This window comes from Molothrus aeneus, chromosome 2 (genome assembly GCF_037042795.1).
Source record: "Molothrus aeneus isolate 106 chromosome 2, BPBGC_Maene_1.0, whole genome shotgun sequence".
In the NCBI taxonomy this organism is placed as follows: Eukaryota; Metazoa; Chordata; class Aves; order Passeriformes; family Icteridae; genus Molothrus; species Molothrus aeneus.
Genome location: NC_089647.1, coordinates 55,715,494 through 55,741,799, shown reverse-complemented (window position 1 = coordinate 55,741,799; position 26,306 = coordinate 55,715,494). Strand labels below are relative to the sequence as shown.

Genomic DNA, 26,306 nt, shown 5'->3' with positions numbered 1-26,306 from the left:
TGCTGTAAGTAGAAAAGCCAATACACCACAATTTTTAACCAAATCTTTCACTGAGAATGAGGTATCACAAACACTCTTTATTTTGTTTGTTTTGTTTCTTAATTATGATTCACCTTTAGATCATTGATAATAGTTCTTGGTATGGTATAATAGAGTATAAAGACACTGGAAACATTCAACAGATGTAAATGGCACAAGGGAAAGAGAAAACTATTTCAGCATGAGGATAATCAAGAAGTAGAAGAGGCTGTGCAGTCACCATCCCTGGCACCTTTCAAGACTCAACTTCATAAAGCCCTGAACAGCTGGTCTGACCCTGTCTCTGGCCCTGCTTTAAACAGAGGGCTGGTTCAGAGACCTTCTGAGGCCTCTTCCAACCTGAATAAATTGCCCTGCAACACTCTGATAGAAATTAATGATACATAAACAGTTGTGGAACTTGCCTGAAACCTGTGAGAACCAAACACACCCCAAGGAAAGAACTGCTTTCCATAAGGTGCAATTTTTTATTTTGTAAAGATTTAAGAATACATTATTCCCTAAATAAAAAGAGATCAAACAAATTCCATTCATTATAGCAAATACCAAGGTTTTGGTTCTAAAACCAAAAGAGAAATATCATTAGTATGGTCAAAATAGACTGAGTCCACCCATGGATCTTCCTTCGATGGGTGGGGTAGTTAAGGGATGGCACCTTAACTGAAAACTGAATATACTTGATACTGAAACACCAGACACAAGATGTGATCACACATTTTTGCTTCTCCCCTCCCCAGTCACACCTAAAACCAGGTCTTTCCAGTTATTTTCTTACGGCCTTTGCAGACCTGAGATATTTACCGGCAGCCATTGCTTTTCCCTGGATCCTTTTTCTTCTGTTCAACTTCTTCAGTTAGGAATAATTAGCTACTGTATTAGCAGCATCTTGAGATGGGACATCACCAAGCACAGGGCCCTCACACAGCTCATTAGGCTCTGAAAGAGAAAAGATAGAAATAACTCCAAGTGCCAGAGTCAGAGCACAGCAACAGACCGACCCCTTTGGGAGGCACTCGAAGCTCCTGCCCACTCCCTCCGGATCACCAGCCCCAGCCTCTTTGCACACGTTTCACAGCCTCCACACAGAGGCATTCCAGCAAACGCTCCTCCTCGCCTGCTGAACAAACAGTACCACGCATGAACCTGTCAGGCCACTGAAAAGCCTTTCACAAATTAGGTCTTATCAGTAGCTACACAGCCTCCTCGGCGTGAAGGCATCAGCTGAAAGAACATATTAAGGGATGAATATGATTTTTTTTTTTAACTGTTAACAATTAACGGGTGTTGCAAGTTTCAAGGAAATAGTTGTCTGTTGTGAGATGGAAAGAGGAAAGAAAATACTATGCAATGACTTACAGAATGGAGCCTGCAGAGATGTGGCAAAGAAAACCTAACAAAGCTGAGGAAGATGCCTACTCCTTAACTAACACTGCACCCTTGGCTCACAGAGGTTACTCAACTCAAAGCAAAAGTGCAGTATCTGTTTCTAGCTAAAACACATTGCTCTCATCAGGCATCTGCCAGGCCATGAATTTTACATCAGGGCAACTTCTTGCTGTTGCTGTCACCACATTACCACATCGCTCATCAGAAAGGAGGTTAAACAGGTGACAGGTAAGAGGTGTGAGCAAAGCCTGTGAGCTCCCAGCACTTCCAGCAGGTGTAGAAAATACTGGGCTGAGGATGATCACATACACAAGCCCAAGCTACTCTTTGTAGGGTTAAGGAGGGCCACATTCATTTCTTTGGCTGTCCAGTAGCCTAAGGGGTCTGATCCAGGGTGTTGGGTACCAGATGCCAGCAACTGACCAGAAGCCTACAAATGTTCACAGAGGTTATTAGCACTGTGCAGGTGAATCTTGGTGACTTGTTCATCCCTAGAATAGCTGTGCTGACTTTAAGACTTGAAAGACCATAATTAGGAGGTTTCCAACATGCAGACCCTAAGGACTTGTCTTTAGAAAAGACAAATTAACATAATTACACTATATATTAGCTTAGTACCTCCCACACTTTTCTTTTTTTTCATTTCATGTGCATAAAGTACGAGGCAGAAAGTTTTACGTTTTAGTCCCATGACACTGCACACATCATTTCATAGGAACATGACAAAATCAATGGCTGTGAAAGTGAAGAGCCAGGCTCAGGCTATGGTCTACATTTTTTGTATGTTGTAATTTACAAATAACCAGTACACTAGGCTAAAAAGCATTTTGTTCAAATCTACAGTGTGTCTACTTAAAAGTCAATATTTATCAACACTTAATATTTGAATTTGCAATTCCAATTCTTATTTGATCTCCACTATTCATTATACATAACATAAGACATTTTTATCATAAAATTAGCTTTTAAATAACATCTATAAACAGCAAACAAACACTGAATGGAAGTCCTCTGCAGGGAATGTGACTAACATAAGACAAGGCAGCCAAGATTTATGACAAGTTTTTAAAAAGAGGGTGTCTCCTGTTCAGTTCTTTCAGCTTGTACTTAGCCCTTTCCACTGAGGCTATAAACTTCTAACCACAAACATCTGTTTTGAGGTTAGAGCTGGCCGAATTATTCCCTGTCAGTAAGTAATTTCTTACTCAGTACAGCCCTCCTTGCTCTTTATGAATCACTGCCAAATCAATCCCAATTTACATATATATGCTGAATAACCCAGATGAGAGTGGTTCACCTCTTCCCCTGACCAGCAGCCTTATTGCCTTGATGAAGAAAGGAGCATTTAAAACCAACAGTGATGAAATGCCTCTTCATACCTTGCCGTGTGCTACTTGCTTGTCCCCATAAGCATCACCATGGCTAATGGGGAGGAAGGAGGTACTGCCCCATGGTTTTGGGGCAAAGGTATCTCAGATAGGCATGGATTTCTGGGATAAGAGGAAGAAAATGGGTGTTGGACTCTCTGCCATCCCCCTTGCCCACGTTTTACTGTTTGGTGAAGTACGTACCAGGCGACCGCTCTGCTGCTGAATGCTACACACTCTTCTGCCCCAGCCCACATGCCAGTTGCCCCAGTTCTGTCAGAAATGCAGGGTCAGACCTCAGTCTACTGGGAATGACTTTTTGGTGTTTTTCTTCTGACATGTTCACATATTTCAAATTTTGGTACTCTTTCATGAATTATCTACAAGTATTTGTCAAAGTCCTTGCAGACCAAGAAGAATATAACACCATGAATATGAATGAAAGCATATTCAGTAGGTTGAATTGGTGAAACTCACGGTGTACTGTACCACCAGGTCTGCCCAATATGCCAAGGAAGTCTTTGCTCAAAACAGCCTCTCATAGCCCACCCTGGCTCTGGGCAGCTTTGCCTTCTCTCTGACCACCAGGTCTACTGTTTCATCAAAAGTAACTGGATACAGAGCAGCGTGAACCAGAGGAAAAGCCATAAAAGAGAACGTGAGGAGCCTAAAGTGGAACTAGTTCTATCTAACCAAGAACTGCTGCAGGCTATTTTGTCATCGGAAGAGAGCTGAATAACAAGCATAAACGAACCTATGAACACTGAATAATTTGCAGTAAGCTGTAGGCAGAACTAATGCTCCATCCTGAAGGACACAGACTGTAGAAACTAGGTCTTTTAAAAAGAAAAATACTAATTGTGAACATCCCTTCTAGTGACAACTTAGTGGTTCCATTAAGACAGAGCAATGTAATATGGCTAAAATAGTCCCACAGGCATTACATACCTGATTTAGACTCAAACATTAGCTTTTGTTTAAAAACTTCTGAAAATTTGTATAAAGAAGGTTTCATTAATGCTTAAAAATAAAATCACCTTTGGGCAAATTTCAGCATTTCTTTCTGCAGCTCAGACCTGTACTATTATACCCTTCATGACACTGGAAATAAAACAAGCAAGGAAAACAATCAAACCCAGTCTAAGTCATTTTAAAAAAGCAAGATCCTAAGTTTGATGAGAAATACGTCTACTAACAAAGATTCTTGCTTTCTTAATAATAAATTGAATCACTGTTACTGGTTAAACAGGCAAGAAAGTGTAAGCTTATGCAGGGATCTTGTGTAACCTGAGCAGACATAAACCAACACCATTTCACTGACACCACACCTTTAGAGAGCATTCCTGATTTATAATTCACTAATATTCCTCCGGGCATTAATGACCTGAAGATATATGTAAAAGAAATCTGTTTTTATAAACACTTGTGCATGGCGGTAGCTCTACTCCAGGGGAGTAACTTCAGAAGAAGATAAAGCCATAATCCTGATTTACAGGAGAAAATGTATAAAATATTCTGGGCCCTGCTATTCCTTGATGTTTGGGAGAGGCAAGGACATTAATAAAAACTTTCTGATTTGAGAACATCTGATTAACAAAATTTTGATGCCAAACATTTTTTAAAGCGATTTCATATTATACTTTGTTGGTAGTCTCTCTTTTTGCAGACATGATGCAAGTACCAGTCCTTAGACAGTGAATTGCAAGAAACATTTAGACTTCCCTCAGACAGGTTGTCAGGAAGATAAAGCACCCTCAAGTCCATACCAATGAGCACTTCTCACTCATAGCAGATTGTACTTAGTGCACATATTTTATACCAGGCAATTAAATGCAGTTACCCAAATGAATACAGAAGTCGGTTATATATTGTGCATCAATTATCACAGGCAATGAATGCCATGAGACAAAGAAATTAACACAACATAAAACTAATTCAATAACAGCAGATTGTGAAGTTAAAATCCTACCCTTTAGATATCCATAACACCACAATGAGTTACAGCATAGAGTGAAGCTGATTAAATGCATCACTGTAACGAGGCTCTGAGGAGTGACTGGGTCAGCAGCCAGCCCTGGGATGCAAGGAGGAGGTTCTCTGCCCAGCTCTGACACTGACCTGCTGAGTGACCTTCAGTCATTTCAGCTCTTTGTCTAATTTTTGTGACCACTAAATCCTTCAAGGAAAAAATCTGATGTCATCAACCTTTTGAAACCTGGGAGTACAAGTCACAAAGTCATTAAGTGCTATTGGTGCTGATTCTTGAGGAAACACAGATAGAAAGGAGCAATGTGGAATCTTGTGAACTGTTACATCTAGGTGAGTTTTCCAGTTCTTAAAAGAATGGCAATTTCAAAGTGTTTGTTACTATTCACTCTGATTCATAGGACAGTGGTCATTAGGTTGGTCACACTCCACCTGACCTGCTGAAGTACAGGTCATTTATCAGGCTACCTCCAGCTGTCTTCTAAAATACATCAAGTGTTTTGTACTGATTCTTCCCAGTGTTTTGTTTCTTCAGCTGCATACAGGACTCCCAGTAAAGAAGGGAAAATAGAAAGAAAAGCTAGACAAGATATGCTGTAAGTCACTGTTCATATCTTTCTGACCATCTTATGATGATGAAGAAAGATGGGACTAGCAACAATGAAAATGATATTTTTGTGCCATAGCCATCCTCCTGGGCTACATGAAAAAAAAAAAAAAAAGCATCTCCAATGTGATTTCTAAGATGGCTTTTAAAAATATTTTTGACATTATTGCATATGCAGTGTTGCAAGAAGAGGCATTATTTTGCATGGTTACTGGTATGTTAACACCTAGAAAATGTCACCTAAATTCAGAAATTCAAAACGAATTGAAGGAAAACACATTTCTTGCAACAATTCACAAAAATGTATTTACTACAGCAAGTAGAAAGTTACATCAGGTACCAAAACTTTTTTGGAGCAAAATCTTTTTTTCTGGGAGGGAATCCTAACTTATACATCCACTGTATGCTTAATCTCCCAGCAGCTCTACTGCAAAGACCAGCTGGTTTCCAGCATCTCCAGAGTCACCCTGTTTACATGGATTTTTCTGCCACATCTCCCTCTTGCAGAAGGCCTTTGAAAGCAAAGATTAATTCTGCAGGAACCAGCACTTTCCTTAAGAAAACAGCTTCATTAGGCACAAGCTAGGGATGATAAGCTCCCTCAGAGCCTAAATAAGAGCTCTGGTTTTGTCTTCACTCACAGAAATTTTTTGTCTCATGAATGATTTAAAACACCTTTGTTCATTCTGTATTATGCCACTAAAAACCTATATTGTCATCTTATAAACTCATAAAATATGTGCTGGTGCATTAAGACCATTCACTTTTAACTACATAGAACACATATGTAGGTTTTCCCATGATTGCAAGGGATTCTTTCCACCAATTTTCACTGAAAAAACAGTTAATGAGTAGATCATGTCCATACTGATAGGACTAAGACAACTTAGAGAAAAATCACAATATATTTACAGTTTCCCTCTATATTCAACAAAGGCAATTTTACAAAACATATTTTCTGGAAGAACTGCTCATTTGAGATGCTGCATTACTTAAATCCACTGTCCCAGCACGCCTTGAAGATAACACATGGTACACACAAAGGCCAGACTTCCCTTGGAAAGCAGAACACTGCAAGATTTCAGCAGAGAAAGAAAAATAAAACAGAGGTCTCCAAGATAAACAGGTATTCTCTGGTGATGCTCCTTGAAAGGTCACTTGGTAATATTTCATGGTAAATCCCAGACTTCACTGGCATCTCAGAGCAAAGCCTTAACAGGTTACAAATGTGCTTTTTGTTTTGCATGTATTTTAGCAGCTGCAGTCTGATTATGCTGAAGTCTATAAATAACAGAATCTGGAGGCACATTAAGCAAAGCATTATAGAAGTCCAGCTTACTTACTGAAAAAGCATATGCAGTTCCAAAATCATCTGGAACAGGGAAAAAAAAAGCCATATTGCTGGCTAGCAATGCAGCACAGCCTTGATAAAAACAGGTCTGATTATTCCTTGAACACAAAACACTGTTGTGAATTGATGATTGCATCTCTGTTTTTCATCCTGCCAAGATGGCTTGCAAATGTGACTCACTTGCTTCCCATTTAAAAGAACAGTGACTTACTGACTAAATTAGGACAATCCTTTCTTTAAATGCTACATTTTGACTTCATTTTTATTTAACAACAACAAAATATTCTGAAATGTTTAATTATTTACAGCAGTATTTTAATAGCAAGCCTTTTATCACACTACTTGCTACTAAAGGCCAGCGATTATTTTAGAAACATGACATCCCACACCACTGCATGTCAGACAAAAGGGGGAGCATTCAAAGAAGATTTTGAACAAAGACACTTCAGCAACTTCATTGAAAGGCTGAATACTGAAATGAGAGGTGCTGCAATGCCTTCTTCATGCCATAAAGTACTTAGGGGAGTCAAATGGGCTATACATGCTATTTCTTATCTTTTTGGGCTTGAGAGAATACCTATATAAATGCACCACACCTATCAAATATCTTTTACTCACTGTACCACACACAATGTTCTTGCTTCATGTTTACTAAACCTACATCAAGCTGAAATACAAAGGGTTGTTTGGTTGAGTGTTTTTAAAGAAAAAACTAAGACAAAAGGGAGAAAAAAGAGACCAAAGCAAGCCAGGACACACTTCCAGAAGAAGTATTTTAGTTTCCTGGCTAACCTAAAGTGAAATCATTCCCATGTCACCTCCTGAAAAAATGAACAGCTTGACAGGTAAGCCCTGTCTGTGGCAGAGCCCCAGGGACTGTATCATACACACCATCAGAGGCAGGGGTGCCTTGCTATTGAATTTCCAAATGAACACAGACTGCTGTCTCCTAGTCCCAGAAGACCAGGATACAGCTGAATTTCACATGGTAACATTATGTATGGAAAGTCTATTTTAAGTAACTTTTTAGAAGTTTCTGAAATGCATTCATTATAATTTTTCTTCTCCTTCAAAGTCTGTATAATTGAACTCCTGGAGTTAAGGCAGCCTGTCTTTTCAGGCAGACATTCATCACGGGAAAAAACCCCAAACCTGTCAGTCAAGCTATTTTCATATTTTCAAAATACACTTTTATCATTGGGTCAAATTATGGCAAGAGGTGACATCTAAATGTCCTTGGTTAAGTGCAAGGATGATCTGCAGAGCACTTTTTGCAGAGTATTAAAGCAATCTAAAGTCATATTGATCAAAACTTTATGCAATACCATCAAGTATTCTCTCAGTGATGGCTGTTCAGTGAAAATCTGGAAAAGAGATTTAGGCTTGTTTTGTTTGTTTTAATTCAAGGTTTCTGGTGATAAATTTTGCTTCAGAGAAAAACCCACTATCTCTTCTATCAGCTTACATCTGTCCTCACTCTGAAAGCTGCCATCTCCGTTTAGCACATCACACTCAGGATATTTTCTCCAGCTACAAGCTCTAAATTGCCAGTGTGCTCCCTGGGCTCATTTATCTTGCAATTTTTCCATCCCTCTTAGTATACCTCCTGTTCTCCATTTACCTCATAACACTTTTTCTGGCTTTTCTTTGCATTATTTTGTTTCCATCCATTGACTCCACACTCCCCCTACAATGCAGGCACATCTCTTGCCTTAATCTGCCATGGGCCATTCTCTCACCCAAATATCTCTTCACAGCCAAGATGTTACACTGTGCTGTTCTATTAGGGAAGGCAGGGATTCACCTCACCTAAATTCTGCCAATGTAGACATCTATGCTTGAGCTTTCTCGCTGTTGTTATTGCCAATGGGGAGAATCAGATACTTCTGCCAGCCTGTTTCAGACACCTACCTTGCCAGGCAGTGAAGCTCACCTTGGAGGTACACATCTCACTCCCCTGGCTGGAAGTCTAAGCTGCAGTTTTGGATATGAATATCTGTTTTGTCAGGCACCCATGGGATGAGATGAGCTGGGCTGAGCAAACTGTGCCTTGGGAGCTCAGTTGTCACTCTGCTACCTGCATGCCATATGAATCCCAGCAAGACACTCAGTCCTGAGGGACTTGGCTCCCACTCCTGTCCTTTGCCTGATAACTCTGGCACAGTGAGTGCAGGAGAACAGAAAGCACGACTCAGTTTGCAACAGCTCATGTGAATGTCCCCAGATATAGATACATACAAATTAGAGACAGAGAGATGGTTGTCTTTCTGATTATTTTTCTGCCCATCCCCAGTGAATATGCCAACATATAACTATTAGTGTTTGACAGCGGGAGCTGCCCACTCTAACACATTTCCAACAACTGTGATGCCCTATATCTGCCTTTTCTCTGGAGAGAAAATTCATCCTGGACCTTTTCTTCCTACTTCCAAATGATGAATCCCATCTCCTCAGCCCCATTTCTTTACCAGACACTTAACTTTCTTGCTCCTTGTAAATCCCATTTTAAAGATCAGTGTAAATCACACATACCTCTTGGCTATCACAGTCCCCTGTTTCTGCCCACCAGCCTTGCCAAGGCTGCTCCTGGCTTTCTTTATCATTCTTGCCATATTTGGGGACAGCATCTGCTTTTGAACCAGAAGTGAGGACGGCTACAGGGAGTTTCCCTCTGCCCTTTCTGATTTACAAGGTAGTTTGCCATAGATAAATGAGGGAAATCATGAATATTTTCCACCTCCCACAGGACAAAGCAGAGCTTCCAGGGTCTTTGTGCTACTGCATACCCATTAGCTTTCCTCAGAGGCTGAATTAAGTTGCTAAGCAGAGCCAGGAATTTTGCCTGTTTTCTAAACAGTTGTTTATGGGATCACTAGCAAGTTACATAAATTTAGGATTATCACATACTCTGTGGGCACTGAGGGAGAAGCAATTCCACAGTTAACACGAGGTGAGATCAGGAAAACAGCAGCTACCATGTGTGCTTCAACTATGATCAGGCAACAAAAATTATTTCAATGCTTCTGCCTCGTAACTAGCTGTCAGGGGGTCAGGATGGAGAAGGCTAGAGCTGCATATCAGGGTGAACCTAATGATGCTAAAAGCCCCGTTTTTTTCTCCAGGTGGTCCTGCCATACCTTTACCTAGTCAACAATCCTTCCACTCCCCTTTCCCTGAAATGTCTTCTTGTATGAGCATTTCTTTTCTTCAATTTCAGTTACAATTCTTCAGGGCAGGAAATCATGTGGTTTTTCCCTCAGGCAAGGTTAAAAACTACTGGAAACGTGGCATTCCTTGCGCTGTAATTGAACTGATGCTGGCTTTAGCCAGGTGCCTTCCAGGCAGGGATATCAGTAAGGCAGCACTGCTCTAAGACACAGGGACAAGGCCACCCCCTTGGCAGGCTTCTGCATAGCCCCTTGTGCAGCCAGGCTTTCATCTCGTTTGAGGTTTTTAAGGTGCCACTGTGTTGTAAAACTAGGAATAATGATCTAGGAATAATGATGATCATAGCATCCTTCTCTCTCCTCATGCACCCCTCCACCTCTTTCATGTAGTTAGTAATCCTGTCATCCACCATTTTTCAAAGTGTTGTACATTTGTTTGTCTTTTTTATTTGAATTATAAGCTCTTCAGAGCAGAGCATTTGCCTTTATCTGTGTTAGTAAAGTACAATGTCAATTTACTGCACTATATAAATACTTTCTAATAAAAAGGGCAATAACAAGAATAATATATTTACCATATAATACAGTATTTCTAGCCTTCAAGATACAATCAGAAACAACCCAAAGTCAACAACAAGACCAAAAGATTTGCGGACCCTTTAACCATGAAGCTGAAGCCATGAAGCCACTTTGTGAAACCTTGGTAAATTAGTTACTTATATTCATAAATAGCAGTAAAGGTCCTTGCAAATTGACCCTCTGGAAAATATAAAGCAGAACATAACCAGTGTAAACCAGTAGAGCACTGCTCCACATGTGTATTATAAGGGTCACAAATGGCCTCCCAGTTACTTTTTAAACAAATGCAATGTTAATACTTTCACTGCAACATTATGAATAAAGCATTTGGCCTGTAGCTATGAATATGGCATCTCATGGCTTTTGACTTGTTGGTTTATATCGTCATCCAGAAAATTTATGTACCATGCTCTCTTGGAGTCAATCTTGACTCACCCCTTGAATGTGCAGAGGACATGGCCCATGTAGAGAGCTCTGGGGTGTAGCAGTTTCCATCAGCTTTCCATCAGTGTAGCTGGATGGCCACCACTCACTACCCTCCCTACAGCAGCACAGAGCTCTTCTGGCACACAAGGAGGAGAACAGAGCGCCAGGGTCAGTGTCCAGGCCTCTTTGACACCATCTCTGCCCGTGCTGTTAATGGTTTCTTTGTTCTTTAAAGCTCTGAGGTATCAAATTAATCAAAATAACGGTGATGATGCAAGAGATTAAACTAACAGGAGCATGAACTGCCCTTGTTTATCCAGGTGATACTACAGGAAGTGCAAAGCAGATACTTGCAGAGGACAAAGCCCTGTCCTTGGAATTTATGGTCTGAATGGAAAATGCTTTGTGAGACCACTATATTTCCGTCTAAAATATATGGTTTAATTTAGGAGTGCCTAAGTGACCTTAGCAGCTTCTGATATATAAGTGGTCAGGTTAAATGACCTCTATGTACTTTCTTGCCTGAAGCTTAGAGCAATGGCAAGTGAAGCACTTTGAATGGATCCTATTTGTTATTCTTTTCATTGTCTACTAATATTTCTTTTGGTGGGAAAGACTTAATAGAGCCCTTCTGCCTCCAAATGTCCTCCAACTTATCCAAACTGAAATTCAGCCAAAACAAATACAGGTCTTCAGTTCTCTAGAAATGAAAAAGAAACTTGACAGGGATCCAGGAGATCCCTGTTCTGCATATAGCTCTGTAACACACCTTTGGCAAGTAATTTAAACCATCTATACCTTGATCCCCCACCCATGAAATGGTCTGATTATACTTTCTTTATCCCAGACTTTATTAATCTTGCCTAGTCAGGCTGTTCTCTGATAATGGCGTATGTCCAGCATCACAGGACCATGACCCGGGCCTGCAGAAAACACAGGATTGCACCAGGTTGAGGAATATTCTTTCCCCATAAATTCAATACTAAAGCAGAGTGGAATAAACAAAACAAACAAAACAAACTCAATTATCACATTTTCCTATGGAATTACTGTTTATCTGAATGTGGAGAAAATAGCAAGTTTCCTTTAAAAGCACTTGCAATGAAATTCACACTCTGTCAGGTGTAAATTACAGCCTGTATCTCATCTTGTTCTATCTACAGCTCCTTTCATAGTCATGCAAAGCACCAGTGTACAAAAATATTTCCTGCATGTGATCAAGCAAGTGTGGGCATGTAAGATGCAGGCAAAATATGAGACTTTAAAAATATATTTACTGGTAGTTAAAAGAAAACTAAAAGTTTGTAATCATGCTATTTCTCAATCAGATAAGGTGAATTACAATTGTCCTTGAGAACACAATTCAAGTAAATCTAAAAAATATTTTCTTCAAGAAGTTGCAGAGAACTGAGGTAGCTAAAAATAAATGACAGAAAGAAATAACAATCCCAGGAACATGATTATGTTATGCAATCACAAATACAGTAGATCACTGAAATTAAGGCCAGATCATCATAGAGTTGCTCAGTGGAATAGTGTGGAAAACAGGCTTTTCATCTTTTTTTCCCCCAGTGTTTTATGCAAGATCTGATTGCATATGCTCTATGACATTTAATAGATTACTTCAGACAAATATCTTCACACCATAGTAAACTCTGCAGAAACCTGGTTTGTGGTTTTGTACTCATTTCTGAAATAATGATCTGAGTCCCATGGATTGGAGATACTGCAAAGGGCATCACTGGCACACAATGAAGCATCACTGAGTTTGGGAGGAGTCACCAGATGGAGTTGTAGTACACTGTCACGTTATTTCAGGGTCCATATTTCAGGGTACAAACAAGATTTCAGCCTGGGTAGAAATTCAGTGTTGTTAATCTTCTTTAGGACAACTGTGGCTAGGGGCAAGGAAGTGGTGTATTTAGTTTAATTACACGGCCAGAAATGCCTGAGCTAGGAAATTCTCTCTTTAAAGATGGCAATTTCCTTTCATTCAGGAATAGTTTAAGCATCTTAATTGTTAAGCTATCTACACAAATACTATACCTCAGCTTTACTACTGATTAGGTTTCCAAATGCTTATCAGTTGGTGAAGACTGGGTATCTGTCACAGTGCAGAAAGAGAAGCAATAATTTGCTGAATGATAAAACCTTTTTGGGGCACTAAAATTAAAAATCTGCTCCTTCAAATAGGGCCTGAACAAAACAGTTTTGTATGACTTCTCAGTGAATGAAAAGAAATGCCATACCTGCTATGAACGGCTACAGAACTTCTGAAGATTCTGCAGACAGGCCACCCGACTTTCCTGTCATGTCTGGTACAGGTTTTTACACTTTACAGGATAACACAATCAAAGCTTTGACCCTTAGCTTCCTCATAATCAACATTTCTGCTAGTAAATTCAGTTTAATTGGAATTCATTCATGTTTCTAAGGGGAGTTTAATGATGGAAAGATTCATGCTTCATCTCATCTCAGTGGTACTAAGATTCACGTATGCAGATCCATCACTGAGAATGGCCTGGCCTCTGTTAGCATTAATTGGAGCATATTAAGAGACTTAGCAGAAAAAAAAAATCCAAATATGAAATGTCAAGAGACAGATCCATCTAGTTTCATATCCTGTAGTTATAATATACCTTAATTACTGTTAATTAGGAGATATTGTTCCTGGTGGAAGATCATCTGACATAGTTTCTGTTGGTGATTAAACATAGAACAGAATTCAATACATTTGTTGAATGTGGGATCTGTTTATTGTGACTGTACAACTCTATCTAGAGTATCATTCCTGCTACAAAGCAAAACAAAAGAAAGTTGCAGGTCAAAACCATTTCCCTTGACTCATGATGCTTTAATATTCCCTGCTGCCTTCTTAAATTTTCTGCTGCTGGCCCCCCCTAGGACTCTAGCACATGTTGCAGTTCCCTCTAAGGAGGGATATGAGGCTTCTCACTGGGCTTCAACTGAGCTACATCAGAGCCTAAATGAACAGCAGATATAGGAAAAGGCTGAAGGAAGACAAGTGCTACAGGAATTGACCTCTGTGGAAGAACAGTGAAGTTGGACAGAGAATCAATGAAGGCTTCAGTATCATTTGTGAAAGAGTAATCTTTGATTTATTGGAGGAGTGCTATTATGTGGAATCCTTTCCTCATACAGTGTAAAATACAAAAATGAGAAACTCAGGCTGAAGGCATGAGCTCAGCTTCTGCTGGTGTCAATACAGTTTGCTCACACTCATTGATCTATGGCTATATATGACCCTGAAATACGTTTTGCTGGGCTGCCTGAGATCTTTGCTCATGCCCAGAATAGAAATGACGGGATTGGTTTTATCACTGAAAAGTAAGCAGTGCATATCTTCTGCCTGCAAAGTAACCAAATTAACATTTGCGAAGTAATCTTTTCTTTTCTCAGTTACAAAAAAAAAAAAAACAAAAAAAGAAAAAAAAACCCACCAGCATAATTGGCTAGACTACTTGTACTAGGAAAAGTCTTGGTTTTCACAAACTCTGTGCACACTGATTTCCTAAATACTTGTTTACTCTGAACTGCAACAATTGTGATAAATCATTTTCTATTTACTCTTCAGTGCTGCTATATGCTTTGGGCAAAGATTTTTTCTGTTCATTATTTATTTATTTCTAATAGCAAAATCACTATTTTAACACATTTTTCCATTCCCAGTGATAGATTTTATCTTTGATATGTGATCCAGTTATTTAACTACCTCTCCCTACATCTCCCATGAATTGTTTACACAGCAACTTGGCAGCATAATTTGCATATCACAAGAAAGATCCCATTACATGTTCCCAGAGGTGCGGTTTCATGAGCTTTATCACTTTCTTGCACCTATGCACATCTCAGAAGCTGAGTGTCTGGTTAATCCAGAAAGGCATTTCTTGGCTGCCAATAGTAATTAAACATTAATAGTGCAGTTACAACATTTCCAGCCACTCAGAACCTATCTTCCCATTGTCTTAGACAAATATAACACCCAAAAAGATATTTATCTTTTTATACAAATTTTTCTGCCACAGGAAAATCACAGACCTTTGTCTTTAATGCATTCTGTCCAGCTGTTGCAGACTTGACCTAAAATAATTAAACAAGGAACAAATGCAGAAAGGAAAAAAGTTGGAAAAAAAGAAAGTATGCTTAGAAGCAGAGGAACTGAACATACCATGGAAGAGCCAGAGAAGATGTGGAGCTGGACATGGTATTTGCTCTCCAGACTCTTATTTGGTGACTGAATGGGACAATGGCCCTAACTGCAGGCTTCACGGTGATGAAATGCCCATGTTTGGGTGTATTCCAGATTATTCTTCACCATTGTATGAAACATTAAAAAATGGCAGCAGCGTGACTTTCACTGAGAGGAGCACTTACTCCAAGAGCACTCTAGCAACATCAAAGCATACAATCACTAGGGATCAGGGCACAGGAATTAAAGGGAAGGCAGAACCACGAGTCAAACACCAGCAAATTTACTTGCATAAAGCACTGCTGCCTCCAGATCTTTTCCCAATAAGCAGACAAACAGTACTGTGCCTTCAAACAAAGTTTTCCAATGCACATTTGGGGGAAACAAACATTGCAGGTACCAAATTTTGTTAACTTTGATTTTCTCTCTGCAAATCCATCTTGCAGTGAAAGACTACTCATATGAAGTTTCAGAAATGCAAATTCTGTGTGAATTTGAAATCTGAGCTCTAGAGTAGAATTATTAATAAAAATAAGGCACTTTTCAGAAAGTGCCTCACGCAAACTTAGTAGCACCCCTCCAGCTCCATTCAGTGCAATACCCAACCCAGCATCCTTCTCCCTAGCAATACACAAAACCCACAAACTCCTCAACACCAGAGAAGGCTTGAAGAGAGAGAAAGGGTTGATTCACTGACAAAACTAATGGGCTATTGAGTCAGTAGCCTTTGAGTCACAAAGTCAACCTCAGCGAACATTGACTGAAACTGGTCATATCTCACAACCCAAGATTGCATTATATAGTGCAATAGCCAGAATCACAGTGACAGAGCAACAGGGAGATGAAGCACAGCTCTCTTCTCAAGTCCAAGTATAGCCTGGTGGGCAGGAAGGAAAATCAGAGCCGTTCCTGCCTGTTTAAAAGAGAGCATTTAGTTTTCAAGCCTGTCAGCACGATTCTTTTTGAATGCATTATGTTCACTGACATGCCACCCTGACATTTTGTTTAGTAGTACAAAAAAACCCGAAACCTACAACAAGAGGTAAGGTTATAAAATCAAATATGATGTTTTCTGCATGTTAAAAGAAGCATTGCTTCCACAGAGAGCTGGTAGCTCAAGCAGCTGCAGTACATTGCCAGTACATGAAAACCAAAAAATGGAACTGACCTGGGTTTCACGGTTCAAGCGTGCTGTGGCAGGGATCCCGGCACGACTTCCAAATTCAAAGCTTGAATAAACACAGTTGTAGTTTCTTGAAGTGGATGCTTTTAATGAAGTCTGAAAAGGGTGAGAGAAAGGGCATATATTCCTGGAACCTATGTCTCTTAGGTAGAAATTCTGCCTGGAGAAGCCCAGCTCGTGACTGTTTGCTATTAAGACCATTCAGGAGAGAGGGAGCGTCTTTGAGTTCACATACTTAATGCTCAGTGGTGTGTCTGCGGAGTGGCAGGAAATAAACAACACTGAGGAGGGGTTAACCAGAGACCTGCTGGCTAAAATCTATATGCCTGGAAACAGAAGGGAGAGGGCTGCAAGGTCAGATACAGTTCAATTGTTTCTAACAGGGGGATCTGCCACAGAGCTACCAGGCACAGACACCTATCAAAGGCTGTACCCATTTTCCATTTCCCCTAAAGCCAAAATAGCAGTTGTGCATGATGTCATGTCAGTTTTTCCAAACCGATCTAGAACGTCCTAATTCCCAAATACAGCATCACTAGGAACCTATACAGTAAATAGAAGAAGGACAGAGATCAAATAAGCCACCTATGCATGGTTCTCCATCACATCTGAAACTCCTAAATCATACCCTGAGATGTGTTCTCTAGCTTATTTCCTAAGACAGCTGTGTGCCTTATGGAATAATGTCCCCATTCTGCCATAACTGCATCAAGGGAACATCCACACAGATGGTCAGATGCAAGGAAAAGTGTCTCTGAGCCTGACAGGAGATGGTAGAGGGAAAGTCCCTTTCCTTGGAGCCTATCTACCAAAATTTCACCACTGCACCAAGTCACAATTGACTCAGCAGGCAGGCAAGGGAAGTGCTTTGTGAAGCCACCAGCCATGTTTGCAGACAGAGGTATGGGGGTGGGCACGGGGCACAGCGTGCCCTGTGTCAGAGAGTCCAGATGTGAGGATGGCCTGAGAGCAAGAGGGACAGCAGCTGCCCACTACATGTGAAATGTGCAGAGGAAGAATGAGCTAAGCTATGCTTCCAAAGAGCTCCTTCTGCTGCAACATGCAAAGGATGCAGCAGACGTGCTCCAGAAGATCCGTCACAAGCACCAACATTGGCAGAAATCAGATATGGTTGCAGACATTTCTCTTTGGCTTTTTGCCAGCAGCTTTCCTTAGAGAAGGAAACCTTTCTTAGAGAAAGACCTGGGATACTGCCTCCCCTTCCCCCCAGAAAAACCCAAATTCAAACCCAACTCTATTAACTGAATTGGTGAACAATGGTATTGAGGAAACACTCAGTAGCAATGGAGAAATATACTGTAAAGCATAAAGTAGTACTGTGATTGCATGCATTTTTTTGCATACAGAGTATTTATAGATGCTAACCTGGGCAATTTCATATCTCTAGATATTTACTCTGTGCTTGTCAAATGAAATGACATTTTTCATCCCATTTTGACTGGAAGAGAGAATTTGTTTGGGTTATAAATTGTTTAGAATTACTTGTTAATGCTGTCGGCTTTTCTGTATCTACTTGTAGGAGGGACAGGAGGGAGAAAACAAATAATACATTACACATAAAAACACACTGGAGAAAAATAGAAAGCAAGCTCTGTTTTCAACACATTTAAACTGTTCAAATGAGAAGAATCAGTTGCTGTGGAAGCAGATCTGCAGCTGAATAAACCTTTCACCTGTCCAACATATGAAATATTTATTATCTGAGGGTGACTAGAGATTAAATAAGGCAGACATACAATGCAGAAAGCAGACCCTGGCTCATCACCTGGCACATCACCTCCATGATTTTCACAGGTCCTGTGGCAGCCAGATTAGATTTTGCCATAAATAAAGGGAAGTGGGCTCAATTACAGTATTGGGTGTCAGGAGAAATAAAACTAGAGGAAAGCAACTTCTCAACTTTAATTTAACCAGGTTGGTGAAGCAAAATGATGATCCTCTGCTGTGTTTAGTAAGGCTGGAAAATGTTATCATTTCCAATTAGAGAGAAGAGCCCACTCTCTTTTTAGATAATTACTTTACCAATAAATTATTCTTGGCCACTGGTTTTCCCATAAAAAATGCCTAGTCTTTTTGCCTTGTAGAAGTTTTTGGGTTGTTTTCCCTTCTTTTTTATTTCCTTACTTTGTGTGGGTTGGACTTAATTTATTATGGGGCTGAAACTTGGCAGAGATCCAGACACAACAATATGAAAAATGCTCATACTAAAATTCAGTGATGGGATTCCTTGTTCATTTTATCTTATAGCCTCCCTGATAATTCAGTCCTGCAAAATTGAGCACAATTGATGCAAAAGTGGGTATGTAATCCAGGCAATTTTATTTTTCATAAAAATACTTTAGACATTTCTTTTGCTGTAGACACCTGACTATGAACAAAAGCCAAAGCCATTATTTAAGAAAGTGATAATTTTGCATAGCTGCTTTCAGCAGTGAATCACACTTGGAAATAACATTTTTGCTCTTTATCACATTCATTTCCCGGAAAATCTTGATTTCCAAGGCCTTTGGCATTCTTACTATAGCTAAACAGCTTTAATGTCTGCATTCTAAGATGCTGAAATTGTCCAATTAAGCTGAGGGTTAAAAATAAAGCAAAATTCCATTGTTAGTAAATCATAAATGATACAATGATATTTCAAGTATATTTCTGCTAATTCTGATGTCTGTGTATGAAGTGACTGAAAAGTTTTAGTGAGTTAACATAAAACACCAAAGTATGATCACTTCTTTCCATTCATGCCTACTGCTTTTGGCAATTGCATGAAGACTTTAGCAGTAAATATTGGATCAGACAACATGATTTCAAGTCAGATTTACAGGCTCTTGGGTACAGGACTGATCCTGCCCCAACAATTTAGATGGAAGTGAGGTAAGATGGGGAGGGGAGAAAGACCAGCACGAGAAAAGATGCCACACAGTATCCAAGCCACTGAACAAACTGTGCCATCACAAAACCAATGCACACACTGCAGAAACTTGGGGATTGCTGGCTTCACAGTGGCAGATGATATTTATCTCTAGCCTCTTCCACAACACAATAGATCTTAAAATATTAATCAGTCCTCTCTTCCAGTTATGCTCTTCTGGCACTAGTCCTGTGCTTTAATAGAGTGCACCTCTAATACTGAAGGGCAGGAGCACTTTCCATACCTAGCACATAATACTCAGTTATACACTCTGGCTTTTTCTAGTCTCAGCCTCCATTTTCATTGCTTCTGTGCAAATAACTTCCTCCACATCTGTTACAGTCCCTTTGCCCTCTCACAGAGTGCTGTGCTTATGCTTCCCCAAGTTTGCCAGAAAGAGATTGCTAGGTTCCAAGTGCCCCAAAAAGCACAGAACGTGCCTTCTTTCCTGCCTTTCCATCTGCCTGGAATACCCTCCCTTCTTTCCCACCGTGGTACATCAAGTACCTTCCCTTTCTTTGAGAAAACTGAGAATCCATCTGTTTGGCAAGTTGCTCCATCTGCAACAACGGCAAGCCCAGTGATGTGCTGCCAATATTCCAACAAAGGGCTCCTCTAAACCCATTCCCCTGAGTCAGTAACACAGCCCACGTACCCAGGGTGGAGATGCTCGCAGACAGGAGGTGTGTGGAACTGGCAGGCTTTTTTCATTTGGTTTTCCCATTTCCACAAAATGCTTTCCCATATCCAAGGAAAGAGGCAGCGCCATTTTGGCAAATACATTTCTGTTATGTGCCTCCTACGAGAACTGTTAATATTTGGGTCCTGGGAATTAAAATATAACAAACAAAAGAACCCACTTTGTTGAGACAGTGGCAGTGTGTGCACCTGGACAAAAGACAAGGGACGACAGTGGTAGGGAGGGATCTAAATTCCTTTAAGGGACTCCTCAGGACCATATCTGTGTCAAGCAAATTAGTGAAAGGGCCCCAGTTGCAAAAAAGGAAATCATGCCAAGTTTTCCTTTTAGCGTGAGCTAGTGAAGGCTTGAGCTCTGCAAACGTGACTGGTCAGTCTGAGGACAAGGGTGAGGGAAGAGGGGTGAACAGTGAAGGCAGACAGTTCTTCAGAAAGGAACTGTACACCACTTTTGCCATTCATTCTTCTGTATCAGGTGTGAATACATATCATACAGCTTGTAAATACATATATATGCATGTGTGTATAAACACACGTGAATTAGACAGTTGCTTTTACAAACTTTGGCTGCTGCTTTTGCTTCAAAAGCTGCTCTATCTCAGGCATTTTAGAAGTCCAGGCTTGACAGTTTTCCATATGTGGTTATACAGAAGTTGATACAGGCAGGCCAGGATGCTCTGAATGCGTGTACTTTGGACTGACCACTTTTCCTGTTGCTGTTTATTAGCTGCACAGTCTTAGATTTATGACAAGTTTCAGAGACATATAAATGTCCAGCTGTTAAATTAAATTGAACTCCCAAATTTTTCAAAGGTGATAGTATAATATATTATTTGCCTTTTTTTTTTTTTAATCAGCAGTTTTTTTAGGATGGTCTTCATAAAAAATAGGAGAACGCTCTGCAGAGAAATAGGAGAACAACTCTGTTCTGTTGGAACACGTGATCACACCACTTCAAATCTCTTACCTTGATTGCTTTTTAAATAAGGAAAATTAAACCAAACAAAAAAAATCCCAAAACCCAAACCAATCAATCAAACAAAACACAATAAAACAACCAAAAATTGGGCTCAATAACTCAGTGTTGAGTTCAACAGATGACTTTTGTTGGGTTTGAAGAATAAAGAATGCAAGATTAGCAGGAGTGGTTGCCATCATATAGCTTAGTTTGATAGCATTAAAATATAATACATGGGCAAATTATAACACTACATAATCTCTATTTATATGCCAGGAAACAATTTTAAAAGTATGTTCTGCTTTTGTCTACTTTGGCTGCAACATAAATAGCAAAGTATCAAGCCTTTTACCTAGAAATGCAGGCAATGCCAGTGTGTCTGTCCTGTAATGAGTTATTCCAGAAAGAAATCCTGATCCTTATCTAGCAGAGCACATCAGCACATTTTGGAGATCACCCATCTGTAGCAAAACACTCTGGAACAAGTTTATGTTTAAAGCATTTGCTGAACAGGCAGAGATGAGGCAGGAGCCCAGTGAGACTGTGGAACTGTGACCTGTTTCAGGCTCCCCAAGATGCACTGCCATGCTCAGAGCTGCCCTGCACAGCCACCCCGCTGGCTCCAGCATCACCATGGGTCCTCCACACAGGAGGTCTGAAGATCACACCATATAAAAATAACAAAAGCCAAGTACAGCCCAAATCAAAGGATCACTGAGAACTTTCCTTTCAAGCCAGGAAAGACAAAAACTTCCTAAGCAGAGGTGTGGTCTGAGAGGGATGGAAGACTGCTGACCCAGGGCACAGACATGCAGAGCCCCAGAAATCCCACCAGCTAAACTGGTAAGGCATGGATGGAACATAAGGATCATTCTCTCCTTTTTTCAGACAACATGAATAAATGAGGTGCAGAGAAAAACCCCAAAAGTTAAAATCTGCTAAAAATCTTCTAAGGCAAAGCTATGACAAGAATTTGAAATTAATCCAGATCTGCTCAATTCTACTCTGATTGTCCAACCCTCCTGGCTTTGAAAGAAGCATTCTAATCATAAGTAAAGCGATTTATATTTCTATCCTGTTATCAAGGCAAGGAAGTAAAAATGTTTTGCAAAGAATTGTCCAAGTTACTTGTCACAACTGAGAGGAGCTGAACCACTTAAAGTGGGGCAGAGAGTTTGACACTCATAGGAGCATTTTGCTCTTCCAAACAGGTGTGTGTTAATTGCCTTCTCATTTTTCTCTATTTTCTTCAAATCTCTCATAATCCCAGTAATGTGTCCAGCTCACTTTCACTTAGATTTGATCTTGGCAAAGCATCTTATCAGTCTGCTCCCTAATCCATGCTCCCACAGCAACTGCACGGAAAGTCAGTTCATTTTCCCAGAGTGAGTTCTTTATAATCTATACAGCTCTCATCTGTTTTAATCATGTGAAAAGGAATAAGACATCCCATACAAAAAGCTCACTTTTCCTTTTGGAAAAAAAAAATTCTTTCCCTCACTAGTATATGAGTGAGCAGGAACACAAAGCCACCAGCCCTAACTTGAAACCAGAGAGGTTATGTTAGGCCATAAGGGGTCCAGTCTGTTTGTGAGTGGGATGGTTTATAACATACCATGACTTTGAAACATTCTGTATTTTCAAGCTTGTAAAGTGATACCCATCATACAAGCCAAGCTGGGAACTACATGAGAGAAACTAGCTAGGCTGTGTTTCCTCTAGCATTCATACTTAATTCTCCTCTTCTACCTGTTTGCTACCACTTTTTGGCCTCAGGGCACCCTGTGTCCCTCCTGTGGACCCTTCTCTCCACGGATGCCACAGCCCTCTGCAGGAATGGAACTTGATGATCTAGTCATGAGATTCTACTGGGCTACCACTGTATCATCGTCCTTTGCAAACGCTGCTTGCAAAGAGGAGGGAAGATGACATTGAGATGCATGAGTGGAACAATCTTGTACTAAAATTCTGTGGTGATCATGTTAGTCTGATCCTTTAAGCTGACCACAAACTTCCAAACTAAGAATGCAAGTGGTGCTGATAGGAGCCAGTCAGTAACACAAGAAATACCCCAGTGTGAGCTCTGACAACCAAAGAATGTCAAACTTCTTCTCTCTTGCCTTCCTCTCTCTGAGAAAAGATCCATTTCTTAAAGGACAGACTTGTTTCCAAAAGCACACATTAGCACTGAGGCTGGACAACATTGAATGCCATAAAAAAGCATTGGCTGCAGCACAGTTTCATCTCCAACACACACCTGAAAGACCCATCCTCCTCATTTTTTTTCTACAGCCATTGAACATCCCAACAATCCAATGCAGTATCTTTCAGTCAAGCCTATATAAACTGTCTCCTAACAAATATGGGCATGAGTGTGCACACATGCACGTACTAACAGACCAACCAACCAACCAGCAAGCCAACACTGTGTATTTATACTTGGCCTCCAACTTGCTCAGTATCCTATTTTAAATTATCTCTCCTCAAATATTTTCTTCACATTCCCTCAAACTTTTTTACTGCTTCAACTCTGTGTACAGCTGCTTCTTCATGAGGCAATTTTGTTGCTCAGTTAACTATCACATTAATCAGGTGAATGTGTCTCCCTAGTATATCTAACAATTGCTCATTAAATCAGGTCTCCAGTACTGCTGAAAAATAATTAAAAACCTGTTTCCAATAAACAAGCTATAAAGGCATTAAGGACAAAATAGTGCATAGGAAATGTATTAGAAACACAGGGAAAGAAAGTTCTGACCAGGCACAGGCTGGGCAGATTTAGCTGAATACTGCTGTAATTGCTCATGGTGTCAGGCTAATAGTAAAAAGAAAGTTATAAATATTCACTTCAAAATAACAATGAATGTGCTGTGGCTGAATACAAGATCCTTTTATGTTTGCTTCCTACAAAGAGCCATGCAAATTCAAAGCTTGTATGCTCCACTGTTTGTTTCCAGAATAGGGGGTATGATTGATATGGGATTTACACAGCTTGACAAAGCAAGGGAGGCCAGGCTCCCCAAATCTTTTGGATCGAGCACACAAAGTTAATTAAACAAACTGTAAAGGAGCTGCACCAGTTCCCTGCAACTTCTTCATCTAGCACCATGCACGAGGATACCTAATTACAGTTTGTCAGCAACTGAGGTGATGAGAGAAACCTGGCATCAGGCAACTCAGATATAAACTAGAGGTAATAATACTTCCATTGAAAGAACAACAGACTAAATTTGTCAGGTAAGTGATTTGCTTTGCTTTAATTGCTACACACAAGTGAAATGACACGGTAAGATCTCAGTGACCAGATAAAATATGTCATTTTCTCCCCACCCAGTGAACCATGCAATGCTGAACAAATGAGTCACCATTCCCTGCCTGCATTAAAGAAGAACAATTGGAAAAGATTTAAAATTTAGTTTTTAAATTGAGCCATTTTAAATCAGCTTCAAGTCAATCACACCCTCTCTAAGTCAGTCACTGATGGTAGAGGCAGCTTAGCAAAAATGAGCATTTATACTTCGCAATTCTTCTATATGAGTTTAGTTAGGATTGTGGTGGTTAATCTACTGTTTCACTTAATTAAATACTGTTAAAATTGTACTTTAAACCTTGTCTCATATCTTGCTAGCACAATTACAATCTAGAAGTCTCCATTTTACATCAATCACTAATTTGCTCTCCGGCACTGCAATTTCTTGTTACAAAGCACTCATCTCTAACAAGTCAAGGTGTGCTGAGTACTCCTAACACCATAGCAGCCACTTGCCATGATGAAACTGTGGCCCCAGAATAAGAATCTGTAGCTGTCTTCCTCCTGAAAGGCAGTGCTGGACCCCAGAAGGAACTCCATGGCATGTGACAGAAGTCATATAAATACACTACACACATATAGTTTTGGAAGGTTACTCCTGAACCATGGGTGTGCTAAGGAGGTCTGTGCTGAGAACAAACTGCTAGCTTGCACTGCAGCTGAAGAACAAGCAGTAGAATGAATTTAACTCTATAGAAAAGCAAAGACCAGATAATAGAGAGATGATTATCAAATCCAAAGAATTAGTAGATTTTACAAAAGCAGATAGAAAACCTCACACTCACTATAGCTGAACTTCCCCCATCCTCTAGAAAGCAGATACTTCTTGTAAAATAGCAGCAAGAAAAGGGAAAGGAGGACATCCTGACAAGCAAACCAGGGATAGAAGTGAGATGTTTTTCTTGATTTTGTATCTGAGTTCTCTTCACACATTTCTGCAAGGTTTAGCTCTGCATTGCAAGCTTACATGACACTTACTCGACAGTAATTTCCCAGCCTCACTGTGCATTAAATTAGATGGTGTTTTCCTAGCTATTGTTTTATGTTTCCACTTCACGTGTAAAGATTCTCTCTGCTTGCCTCTTTGGGAGGCATACACATTTATACAAGTATTACTTAAACTCACACAGAACATATGCTTGTGTGTAACTAAAAGCTTGCACGAGTGCATCTCTTCTGAAGTTTGCTGCTCATTAATATGGGGCCAAAAAAAAGCCTTTCAAAGGGAATCTAAATCTTTTGGAAATCAATTATGTCTTAATGAACGTGTCAACCATCATCTATCCTAATGGCAACATTTTGAGAATATTGCAATTCTCTGCAATGGTTTCTTGGAGATTAAAGCATATAGATACTTAGGGTATTAGATATTTCTAAGCAAAAAAAATTAATTGTGCCTATTTTTTGCTCAACAAGTAGGTAATGGAAAAACTATTGAAAATGAAATACAATTTAAAGCAGTCTTTGCCCGAGAGTAACCTGTGTGTGTAAAACATCAATGCTTTTGTCATGAAAATGCTTCAGGAAACTTTCATGGAAGAAGACAAATTGTTTTGGTCTCTCAAAAATTACAATCTTGGCTGCTTACCATTAAACTATACAATATATTCTGGTTTGTGATGCCAAAGCTTTATTCCTCAAAAGCTTTATTCAGTAGCCAAGAAAGCCAATGTTCAGAAAGTAAGAGTGAAACAACTGATTTGGTCACAACTCTTTCATTGTCTTTTATAAGCTTACAATGATCTGTATATTGTACTGATAAACAGCCCTTGCTGGCTAAGTAAATAATACTGATGAAATCCATCTGGTCTTTACTGTACATGTTTCTTACAAGAACATCAGTTTTCACAGGATTTCTTTACTTTTTCCCAGGAAGGCAGAACTGTGCAAGATCTGTCCCAAATGAAAGGGAATAAACTGCTAGTTGTAAAGCCAGATGTTTCAACAATAACCATAAGATGATGTGGTAGGCAGAAAAACCCCATATATGATATTTGTGGTAAACTACTCTGATTCTGCGCTAGTTTCTACTCTGTTTTTCAGAGAAGGACAAAAACATTTATTGAGATATAACCAGCTTTAGGAAAAAATGTAAACTTCCTTTGCAGT

The 26,306-nt window shown here is 39.9% G+C and overlaps 1 protein-coding gene across 4 annotated transcripts in view; it reads right to left on the bottom strand.

The window, feature by feature from the left end:
* The window catches only part of ENOX1 (ecto-NOX disulfide-thiol exchanger 1), a 361,156-nt gene that overhangs the window by 133,922 nt on the left and 200,928 nt on the right, over window positions 1-26,306 (bottom strand). For 3 of the 4 annotated variants that reach the window (XM_066545020.1, XM_066545022.1, XM_066545021.1), the window contains exon 4: window positions 841-975. In XM_066545020.1, coding sequence (XP_066401117.1) covers window positions 841-850 — 10 coding nt within the window. In that variant the 5' untranslated portion in view covers window positions 851-975. Of the gene's footprint in view, window positions 1-840; window positions 976-16,286; window positions 16,398-26,306 lie in introns of all 4 variants that reach the window. The other variant, XM_066545023.1, reaches the window with a different exon arrangement.